Raw genomic sequence first — 12387 nt, 5'->3', positions numbered from 1 at the left:
TTTCTTTTCATTTTTATTTTTTCTTATTTTGGGTTGATGAATTACTAGTTTGCCATTGAGTTATGAACTCAATGGTCAGCCCACAGCTACCGTATTGTGTTTTTTCACTGAGCATTCTTCAAAAAGTAGAACAAATACCAAATTCACATGGAACAACGTGCCTATCTAATGAATTTGGCACATATCTAGTAAATGTTATGCCATTTTTTTCTTGAGGAAAGCTATAAACAAAATGACACTTTTTATATGAGTACCCCACAACAAGCATGGCGTAATACAAAGATAATCCTGCCAATCTGACCACAATTACTGAAACAGCACGTCATTGTTCTCATCTATTAGAACAATGCTATTGTTTCAGACAAATGGAAATTTGTTCTTGAATATTATTGTCAGTCACTACTGATTATTTCCACAAGAACAGCATTCTTAGAAAGAGTGGAGTCAATGGCTTCATTATGTCTGCACGTCTGCTGTAATGGATGAACGTCTGTACCCAGTCATTTGTGCTTGAACTACATAACGTACAGTAAATACTACTACTGACCTCTGCATTGTGTGGTTAGGCTTCTACATTCTGGGAAGAGGCAGACGGTGCATCTTCCACATTCTTGTTGACGAAGACTCTGTTCTTTAACAGCTCCTTCTAAAGCCTGTAGTGCTGTCTTAAGTGCAGATTCTAGGATTAATGTCCCCCTGTTAGAGAGAGCTGTCAAGAATACATCAACTAAGGAACATAATGGTACAAAGCAAGTCATCATGCCATGAAGTTCAAAATTGTAGTCAGTATGAAGTAGGATGCATCGTTTCCAAAGCTGCATGGCAGCTCTCCGATAAGCTGATGGGGGAACAGTGTGCCATCAGACTAATAAGATATGAGATGTTTATACCACGAAACAGTATGGAGTTGATGTCGCACCACCAAGAATAAGGCTAGGGGTACATTGGACGATCTTGGGCATGGCAGCTGTTGCGGGGCCAAGGATTGCAGTGTAGCAGTGCAGCCATTGAAATGAATGGGGTCTGCACCAACGTCCCCAGAATCACTAAATATCCAACTCCAACATTTGCTATGCAACCCCATTCAATACTATGTCTGCACTGCTACACTGCAATCCTAGCTTTTGTGCCCAGGATTGCCATATAGCCCCAGACTTATTGATAGAAAGCAATATAAGCATTTTCTGACCAGGCACATGGTATTCTGAGTGGTACATGCTTATTGGCTTAGATCTACACTTACTGATTGGTAGATTCTCTTTCTAGGAAATGATGACAACAGTCTAGAAGCATGAAATCAGAAAAGCCCACACTTTTTCAGATGTTTCACCTGTTGCCCAGTACTCACCTTGCAGGACACTGGTTGGTAGTCTGTATTGCTCCTTACTCACTGGTGCACAGCAAATCAGCTGGGATGCCAGGTAGGAAGCAGAAAACACTGTCCAGTATAGGAGCTGCATTTTATACTGGCCAATTATCTTACAGGAAAAAGAAAGAATTATTTCTCTCCGCCTTGGTTTTCAGATGTTTCTCCTTGTTTTGTGTCCACTATATGTGGCAGTGTGTTCCTCAGCATCGCTCTACTGTATATGTCCTGCGGTTGGTCTGCTCCCTCATAGACTGCTCACACCATTGACTCGCTCTCTCTTTTACCTCTCGGCAGGCGATGTTCTGTTTGTGTGTTGTCACTCACCCCGCTGCTTTTGTCTCACTGCAGCCTCTTCTGAAGATGACAGTTAGACAATACACAGCATGGTTGGTGGAGCTGTATAGGTCCAGGACCACAGGAGGGGGTGGTGGGGCAGAAAGGACAGTTCCCAAGCGTTTTGATAAACTGTTCAATTCATTAATGCTTTGACACAGATGCCAGGACAGGAGGAGGCGGTGCGAGGGAGCGTGCAGGGTGGATGGGGTGAGAAAAGAGGGGGTTGTGTTCATTAGTACCGGGGTTGCTCTTAAGCCTCGCTACATCATCCTCTATTATGAACATTTGGTTAGACTGTACTGTAAATGCCCTCAGCCATGTAACGGTTTACCTAACGTAAACTTTATATACCACACAGCTGTGTTCCTTCGGAGACACAATATAAGGCCCTGTACGCTAGCCTCCAATTCATCAGTAAAATTGAACATACAGTATGTATAGTGTGTAACACTACATATGAATACAGCTCAGTTTCTCTGGGAATTTCTGAAAATTGCTCAAACCCTAGAGCCACAAATAGTTCATTCCCTGCTTAATACATACATACTAACATTTGGTCATCATCATAAGGCTGTGACATTCATCCTTGAAGATTTCTCAGAGTAGCCTTATAAGAGATACATTTTCACAGCAAATTGTAACACTGGGATATTTCGGAATTCAGGATATTTGGAAATGTGTTCCGTTGTACTGTTATTACCTTTATTTACTACCTGCACCACGAATGGGTCAATGAATGCAACATATTGGCTCCCGTGAGTTTTGTTTCCTAGTATATTAGGGCACATATGAAATATTAGAGCAGGGTGCATTAAAAAGAATTACTGCTAAGGTCAAAAGAAAGGACAAAATAGTATTGATTTTCAACTCAATAAGAACATCATTTTCCATTATGAAATAAAAAAAGGAGGTATTGAAAATTCATATATTTCAGATTTATTTTTCTGCCCATGGAAGCCTTTTATTAATTAATGAAAAAACAGAGGTTAATTATGTGACATCAGAAAAGACAAACAGGATGCTCCTAGAGAGGACCTGGCTACAACTAGCTGAGCTTGTGAAAGAATAGAGGAAGAGACAGAAGGAAATTCGGGAAGGGGGTCATGAGTGCCAGCGTTGCCTGAATGGGAGCATTGTAGTCGGGAGAAGAGCGAGCGGCTCTATCAAAGCTGTGCCCTGCTGATCAGAAGAGAGCCGCTCCTCTTGATCATTTTCACGCTTTCATCTTTTGCAGTGAAATGATGTCGGTTCAGATCACTTTGGTCCACAGGCCGGAGCTTCTGCAACCAAACTAAAAACAGATAGATGAAGATGTAGGGAGGATAACAAATGAGGACAGGAGCACAGGCTGTGTAAAAGGGGAAAATACTCTCTGGCAATGTATGAAAGGCGATGTCCGCACAATGTAACTCCTGAGATAAATATAACACAATTATATCTGACAGCTGCTCACGTCAGTCACAAAATATCTGTTAATAAGAGGTTTAAAATCCCATGGACCCATGTAGTGTTCTCCAGGAGGGATGGGTGTTCATGGATAGTAAGATGACTTACGTGATTCATCTACAGCGACCCTCTTTCCTGTAGAACTGTGTATTATCAGGTACTTACCTGGCTCCAGAAACAGTGTACACAAATTTCATAGGGCCCAAAGCAATATTTAGTAAGGGCCCCCTGCCCCACCCAGTCTGCTAGTACACATGCGTCAAACTCTCTTTGGCATCATGGAATGTAAAGCGTGGCCCCCAGATTTCTGCAGAATTTTCATTTAGTTTTTTCATTAGAAGAAATGTTAATAAAACAATTGTAATAAATAGAAGTTGCCCTTGGCCTCAACCATTATATCCAACTTCTATGTGTTACAGGCACTTCAAAATATGGTGCTCGCTCTGTACAGCATATTTCTCAATGTAGTTACACGAGACAACTGCTATGAATACATTGATAAATCTCCCCCCATACAGCTCTAAATTACTGCTTCACTTCAGAAAATATATTACAAAGCTGGCTTCCTGTGGCCACCACTAGAGGGAGCTCAATATATAGTAATTTCTACAGTTACTGTAATAATCTCTTTGCACTGAGCTCCTCCTAGTGGCAGCTGCATGAAAATGCATCGCTTTCATGTTAGGAAGTTTAGCACAGGGTCCATCTTCGCCCCAGACCCCATAGCAGTCGCGCGCCTCCATAGCAGGTATGCCACTACCTAGGAATAAAAAACGTCATCAAATTTCTTACAAGTCAGTAACCAGAGAATAAGTGCAAGCAAAGCAAGTACTTCACAGTTGAAAAGTGAAAAGTAATTATGGTAGGCAGAAGTGAATCTAAGGCAGATAGGCGTCAAGTAAGCAAGATCAAGAGGTCAATATCAAAAGGCAGGTAAGCAGGTGGGCAGTGTTAAATCCAACAGGGTAAAGGGATTGAATGTAACCTCAAATTTGGTCAGTATGGTAAGATTGAGCATTGCAAACTAATCGTAATGAGTCAGGTCACTCATGCACACGACCGTTGTTGTTTTGCGGTCCGTTTCTCACTGATCCGTTGTTCTGTATCTGAGGTTTTTTTTCTCTGATTTAAGTCCTCTTCCGTTCCGGTATTGCACAAAACATATCCTTATGTTTTCCGTATTTGATCCGTTTTTTTGCGGATCGTATACAGAAACAGTAACTTATTAATCACCAAACACATGAGCAATATGGGCTGGGCATAGCATTTCTACGGTATGGATCCACAAAATACGGACATACGGATGTGTTCCGTGTGCGTTCCGTATTTTTTGCAGACCCATTGACTTGAATGGGGCCTCGGACCATGATTTGTGGACAATAATAGGACATGCACTACTTTTTTGCGGAACGGCCATGCGGACAAATGGAAACAGAATGCACATGAAGTAACTTCTGTATTTTCTACAGCCCCATTGAAGTGGATGGCTCCGCATAAGGTCCGCAAAAAAAACGGAACGGAAGCGGAAAGAAAATACGTTCATGTGCATGAGCCCTAATACAGATCATAGGTTGGGTAAGTAAGAGGCAAACAAATGTGAGCTAAGAGGTCATGATCTTGTATACAGGTGCTATAACAGGCATCATCTACTGAATGGCTGCACATCATCTACTGAATGGCTGCACATCATCTACTGAATGGCTGCACATCATCTACTGAATGGCTGCACATCATCTACTGAATGGCTGCACATCATCTACTGAATGGCTGCACATCATCTACTGAATGGCTGCACATCATCTACTGAATGGACGCACAGGTTAGTACGCTATTGCAGTCCAGCCTATGACCCGGACCCTGCTGACCATGAACCTCAGTGGTGGAGGCTTTTAGGTTGTATAATTAAACACATTTATTCATAATGGTTTCCACTGAAAGATTCCTTACCTTACAAACTATGGTTAGAAATAAACCACCATCTTCTAAAATGTAAGCGATTTTACAGTTATTTCATTTGTTAGGTTATACCATCTGAGTATGACACCTGGGATTCAGGGGCCTTAAACCCTAAAACAAGAGGGTCCCAACATACAATCATGCATTTACGGCATATGCCAGCAAAATTTTCCAAAATGGCTACAATTAGAATCAGATAAAGACCTATTTTAGTGTTAATCATTTTCTTAACAGGGTTGTCCCACCCCAGCATATTTTGTATTATAATAGGTGACATAGTAGGCATGCTCTAGATTTGAAAATGGGCATGCCCTCTAATCCACAATAGAAAAAACTGCTATACATGAATTGTATTTGTAGACTCCTCTCACATCTTTTGTGCAACATTTTGATACGGATTTAAGTGCAAATCCATAGGAAAAACAAAACAAAAACATAAACATGAGCATGCTTAAAGGAGTTATCCTACCATAACAACTTATCAACTATCCACAGGATAGGTGAAATCATCAGATCAGTGGAGGTCTGACCAGTGGGGCCCCCACTGATCTTGAAAGCAGTGTTCCTGTAAAACCTGAGTAAATGTAGTAAAATGTAGTAAAAGGTTGCTTGAGAAAGACCTTTACGGTCGAAACGTCGCATTTTTTTTGCTGGTGAAATAAATTCCACTAAATTGAAGACAGGAGAGTGCTGCGGTTTCTTCTATATGACGCATCCAAGGGGGAACTTCTGACTGGCTCCCAACACAGCTGGCACCACCACAAGATAAGACTTTAATTTTTCGTTGTGCTGCTATACGCATTTTTTCCTATGAGTAAATGTAGCCATGCTCGGATGTTGTTTTTCGTTATGGATTCTGCACTTAAATAGTCACTGAACTTTCACACAATTTAATTTAATAGAGAATGGTGTAACTAGCAAATTTCTAAATCACTTCATTTAAAAAATATGCCTGCGTCCACCTGAAAAAAAGCTGTCAAGTCATGACCACTGGGGGTCTCACTGCCACCTAATTTACAGTCCACTGCCTGTTGTCAGGCAAGATCCGTCCCTAGCAACAGAGACACAGAAGACGGCAGAGAGAAAGTGGGGGTGCGTCAGAGCTAGCTGAGCTACTGAGACTGATAAAAGCACTGCTTCTACACAGCTTTTGAAGATTATAGGAGTGTCCTGTGTGTCTATAAGTGTGATTTCCCCCTCCTTATCTGTTCTGGGAGCTTTTGAGCTGGAAACAAAACCAGTGGGAGGTAAGGGAAGTAAGGCCACAGCAGTACAATACTGGCAGAAGAGAGACTCATCCTGCTTGTGAGAGAATTGCATCTAGATGTGCAGCTGAAACAGGAAATAATTAGACTGAAAGAGACATTAGCGAAGCCCAAAATACCTGTTCCTTCACAGCTACGATTGTACAAAGAAGCAAAGCCATTTTGCTAACTTTTTTTTGAAAACTCAGGTATGCTTTAAATCTGCATAAAATGCAATACAAAAGATCTGAGTCTTCAAAAACCATTCACATGTTCTGCTGTAAATTGGAGGGCATGCTCATTTTCAAATCTACACATCTTTAACATGTAAACATTTTCTGAAAGTTTAATCAAGTTTGTGTTTCCATTTTTTCCCATCCGGATTGCACGAATGAGTCAGGATTCAGTCCAGATCGCAAAACAGAATGCATCCGGGGCGGTAAAAACTCGACTAATGCAATCTGGATGGAAAAAAATGGAAACACTGAACTCAATAGCATACAAAACTGATTGAAATTGCATGAAAAACTATCAATTTTTTCACTGAAGGGACACATTCCATATGGCTCATGTGAAAGAGGCCTTAGTGTGTGACGTCAATAGGGAAAAAGGCTGTGGGAAACTATATGACAATACACAGTACAAAACACTGCAACCAAATGTGAACTTGGCCTATATCTGTGTGTCACACCCCATCTAGTAAGTATGGGGGGGGGGGGTGAAATGGCTGCTCATTGGATGTACCATATATATGAATGAATTGCATTATTTCCTGGTCCTTTGAACATCTAATATCGTTCTTTTCTGTGTGCTCCACATAATCAGCTTAGACAAATAATCAGGGCACTCCAGGGTACTGGGAGATTCTGGCCGCACAGAGAGGCACAGATGTGATGAAGCATGCCTCAATTTAGCAGGAGTATTCATACAATCCTTGATGATGTCATTCATGGGAGTGTATGTATAAAGGCTCAAAGTCCCAAGAATAACTAGCATATGGGTAGAACATGGATACCTGGGCCTACTAAGTAACGGGCAAAAACCAACAAGCAATCCTGACTCTCTGCTAACACAAACCCTTTGTATACTAAAGGAAAGGGAAGTAAGTAGTTTCACACCTGCAGCTGTCCTCTCCTGCAGGCTGTACAAGCACAGAATGTCAGCAATCGGCTGCACAAAAACCATTGCGTGCAGCGTTTTTTCCTCCTGGACCCCATTATAGTCAATAGGGCCCAGCAGGCAGCCAGGGTTTACATTACTATTTCGTTTTCCATTCTTCTGATCTGTTAGAAGAACAAAAAAATACAATTTAAAAATTAAAACAATCATTTATTTTGCGAATCCGTTGTGCTCATTTTGCATCAGTTTTTTTCAGTTCCGTCAGATTTGTTATTTTTTGACGAGAGAAAAATTCCTTCTCACAGGACTCTTCCTCCCGTCTAAAATAACGGATCTCAGCCGGAACTGACAGAAACAGATGTAAAATGAGAGCAACAGATGCTCAAAATAAAGGATTCGAAAAACGGAAAAATAAACGGTGATGTGAACCCGGCCTTTCCCTAAGTCTGCATGCATATGATTGTAATTTTCATCTATGTGACCCATTCATTTCTAGAGGGCCATGCACACATGAGTGATTTTTGCGGATCCAAGTAGCCATTGTGTAGATTATAGATAATGATGTTCTGTTCTGCAAAAAACAGAATGCACACGGATGTCATCCGTATTTTTGCTGCATGTAAATGCAGTAGTCTCCTTTACTGCCGAGCAAGCAATCGTCTGCTCCATTGAGCCATGTAAAGGGGACTTAAAGGGTTTGGCCCATCTCATATATTGGCGTCATATCACTAGAATATGCCACCAGTGTTTAATAGAGGTGGTACTTGTTCCTATCTCTAGAATGGAGCCCACAAAATGTAGGAGAGTGGACCGTGCATGTGCGACCGCCGTCCATTCATTTCTCTGGTGCATTTAGCTTAGTAAATCTCCCTCATTGTACAGCAAGAGGAGATATGCTTCAAAGAGAACCTTGAAATGAGAAGGCCCAGAGGGGTGTGATGGCAGTTTACATCCTGCTCTCTCCTGCTACTTCATTTGGGCTGGTGTATCATGATCATCTTGTCTGTGGCACATGTCACACAACCACTGATTACTGGGTGGCACTTCAGCCATTGTACCCAGCAGATCTGCACCGTGACTCACAAGTTGCTGCGACCGTGACCCCAGAATCACAAAAAATACAGCACTCTTGGGCATTCCCTTGTATGCATTCAGTCATCTCTTATTGTTACTAGCAGACATGAACAATCAGGTTTGTATGTATAAAATAATTAAGGGCTCATTCACACGGCCGTTACACCTCCGTTGCCTCCGGTGTCCGCATACAGGTGGGTCAGCAATACACGGGGCACCGGCCGCATGCATTACGCATCACGGATGCGGACCCATTAATTTGCTGTATATTTTTGCAGAATGGACGTATCGCGAACCCATTTAAGTGAATGGGTCCGCGACACGAATGCGGCTGGCCCACGGTCGGTGCCTGTGCATTGCGGACCGCAATTTGCATGAAGATTTATGTGAAAAAGCCCTAAATCTGAATATTCCTACTTTCCATGCTATGAGACCGCATTACGCCTATTTTTCCATCTACAGTGCTGCACTTATGATCAGTTTTTTATTGGGGCTGATAAACACATGTAATAAAACACCTTCATGGCAGTTTTCATTCTAAACACGGGGCTAAATGTGTACAGTATATCTGCACATTTCCAATGAAAAGCCAAGTAATGACTGAATAATCCAATGATAGACCTAAGTCCTACCCGCATACTGTAGGTACCCAAATCTAAGTAATAAAAATAGTCTTATGAAGTATAGAGGACCAGGCTGTGTCACTCACTTATCCATGAGGGCATAAAGCTGCCGAAACAGAAGTCTGGATGTCTGACAGAAGGCTCCGGGAGACAACGGGAGGGGTGAATGGGGGAGAGACAGCAGGGATAGCGTCCTGCATGTACATAGTCCTACAATGAATGACAATGCCGTAACTTCCTCCTAACGCACTTCTTGCACTCATACAATGACCTCTGAAGAATGACTCAACGTCCCCACCTCATGGAAGAAAGGAGAACACCCCACTATTCTACTTAAAGGGGTTGTCCGAGTTAGGAAAAAAAATATATAGCACTGTAAATCTGATGGGCAGCAATATATAACTGAGCTAAGCAAGTTTAAGGTAAAAAAAAAAATTATATTTCCTGATTTCCCTGGTTCTCTTCTGGCCCTTTGTTTACCTGCCATAACAACAATCTCTGCCCCTCCCCCCTGCTCTGCAAAGGGAGTGGATACAAGTGCTGCCCTGAGAGACATGTCTGCCTGCTGGGAGACTCAGCAGCATGTTGTATGTGTAAGACTACAAGACCCAGCTGTATAATACACACGACCGTTGTCTGTTTTTCGGTCCACAAATCGCGGATCCGCAAAACACTGATTTTTGCAATTTGCGGAACGGCACAGACAGCCTTTAATATAACTGCCTATTTTATATTAAGTCAGGAGACTCCATTATGCTTTAAGATCTTTCTTTTTCACTTCCATACAGTTTCCTTTACTAACCTTACCTCCATAGCGACATCACAGTTTGCTTTCACTTTATCTCACGCTCCGTTCTTTCCAGTGAGCGCACACTCGGTCCCCAGCCTGCACGCCCCTTTTTCTCCCAATGTTTCAGTCAGATGAGCTCTGCAGTCCTGTCAGCTACACCGCTCCTCAACTACTCTAAAAAACACTGGCAGCACCACCCAAAACAGGATATAGAGGAAAAAACGGGTGCAATGTCCAAGTATGGTAACTGGTGCTTACCCAGTTATAAAGGACTGCACTCCAGACGGTTCTTCAGTAAAACAGTGTGTTTTTATTCACCCATATGGTGGCAAAGAGCGACGTTTCGGCTCATACATGAGCCTTTCTCAAGCATTGGTAAAAAGTGAACAACATACATATAGAGGTGTGTCAATCAGAACAATTAGTGCACCAACATAATTGGTAACTTTTAATTAGAAAAATATGTATAAAAAATATTCAAATATTGATAAAAAAAGATCATAATCATCATAATTATTAAAGTGACGAGTGCTACAAGTGAATAGAGTGCACAATATGACAAAATTTCATATAATATCACATCAAATACATAATTGTTTACAACTGCACCACATCCATACATGATTAGTGCATAAACTATAATTATAAACATGTGCGGGAGGAGGAAACTAATGAATTGATACCTGGAAGAGTGATAGTGCCCACATACCTGTCAGCACATCCCTGGGATACCACTGCACGTCACTGGCAGGCGTCCGCGCGGAGACGCATGTGCGTCTCAGTGTCACATGTTGATGACCCAAGCGGTGCACATTGCAGTCACTCGCAGCGTCCTTCCACCAATGACCACAGGAGGCAGCGCATGCGCATCAGCGTCATCATACTAGCAACCGCCATATTAGAAAGGGGAACATTGCCAGATAATTTTTTCAATCCTTGTTCGAATAGCAAACCGCCATCTCCGTTCTATAAAAACAGTCTCTGTGGGTGAATCCCACTGCCGGGCAGGTTAGAAGAGTCTCCATCTTTTCCAAGAAGGATAACTCCATGGCAGAATATGTCATATAGATTGCCCATAACATTTACCAAACAACCCAAACCTAAACACATCTGGTTATTATTATATTTTTTTTTAAATAATACGCATAGACAGAGAGTGGAGTTAAAGGCCATGGCCTGTTTATTAACTTAATAAATAACATTATAACTTAAAACATAATCATAACAATATCCAGTCATAGACTCGGACTTACCTTTAGCAGTACAATACAAATGTACACATAAACAAGTCCATCCCCATATCGGGGACGACTATCCTCACCACCCACAGCGCCATGACCGATTACCACGCTATCACAATCGACAAAACTTGGGAAGGCGGGCGGGGCACGAACGGTCCGCTTGACAGACGCAGATCAATCCAAAAGGCACCGCCGCCTGTGACTCCCACATTCTTATCCAAAACCAGAGGACCCCAAAAGCCAATCAGAGCCTTATCTCCAGGTCCCAGATAAAACTGCCCTAGCCCTAGCATTTTCACAGGCCCACCTGAAAACCAATCAATCTACGGTTACTGGGCAGAGCACCTCAGCCCAGCAACCTTAACCAAAACAGCGGGAAAACCTCCCGCCCAAAACCCACTTAATCTGCCCTCCCAGCCTAACAACACCAACCTCTTCATCTAAGGTCAACTAAAGTTCAATCTGGCTTAATGCCAATTCAGCCATGGATCCCCCTCCTAATGGTCCGGGGGCTATTCATGGCAGAATATGTCATATAGATTGCCCATAACATTTACCAAACAACCCAAACCTAAACACATCTGGTTATTATTATATATTTTTTTTAAATAATACGCATAGACAGAGAGTGGAGTTAAAGGCCATGGCCTGTTTATTAACTTAATAAATAACATTATAACTTAAAACATAATCATAACAAAGTCCAGTCATAGACTTGGACTTACCTTTAGCAGTACAATACAAATGTACACATAAACAAGTCCATCCCCATATCGGGGACGACTATCCTCACCACCCAACCGGCCCTAAGCCACTTCACAGAAGTGGCATGGGCCCCACCCCACCCACAGCTAATTCAACCATAGCCTGCAGGTTTAAATTAAAAATATCATAACCGATGTCTGACAAATGAACGCCATCCCGAAAAAACAGACCAGCCTCTCCACTCTCAAGATCCACATGTCTAAATGCAAAACCGCCAACTGACGGCATAAACCTGGCCATAACCCTATTTATTCTCTTCCGTACTTTGTCCTTAAATTGTTGCCCAGCACATAACCTCCAGCACCTCCTTGGAATAATCTCAGAAAACATTAACTTAGTGAGAGGGAAAAATCTTCTGAGCTCCAACATGGACTTCTTCATCCGGAAGATAAGATGCATAGTATCTCCTCCGCCGATGTCATTC

The 12387-nt window shown here is 42.1% G+C and overlaps 1 protein-coding gene across 6 annotated transcripts in view; it reads right to left on the bottom strand.

Annotated features, from left to right (window-relative positions):
- PRSS56 (serine protease 56) overlaps nt 1-10106 on the bottom strand; it is a 76542-nt gene extending 66436 nt beyond the window's left edge. Inside the window, exons 1-3 of one of the 6 annotated variants that reach the window (XM_044289976.1) lie at nt 9254-9397; nt 1349-2996; nt 548-709 (exon numbers count right to left, since the gene is read on the bottom strand). In XM_044289976.1, coding sequence (XP_044145911.1) covers nt 548-709; nt 1349-1460 — 274 coding nt within the window. In that variant the 5' untranslated portion in view covers nt 1461-2996; nt 9254-9397. Of the gene's footprint in view, nt 1-547; nt 2997-9253; nt 9398-9974 lie in introns of those variants that run through there. The other 5 variants (XM_044289975.1, XM_044289979.1, XM_044289977.1 and 2 more) reach the window with 5 other exon arrangements.
- Nucleotides 10107-12387: the final 2281 nt, after the last annotated feature.

Source organism: Bufo gargarizans, chromosome 4, assembly GCF_014858855.1.
Source record: "Bufo gargarizans isolate SCDJY-AF-19 chromosome 4, ASM1485885v1, whole genome shotgun sequence".
In the NCBI taxonomy this organism is placed as follows: domain Eukaryota; kingdom Metazoa; phylum Chordata; class Amphibia; order Anura; family Bufonidae; genus Bufo; species Bufo gargarizans.
This window is presented reverse-complemented; position numbering and strand designations above follow the sequence as displayed.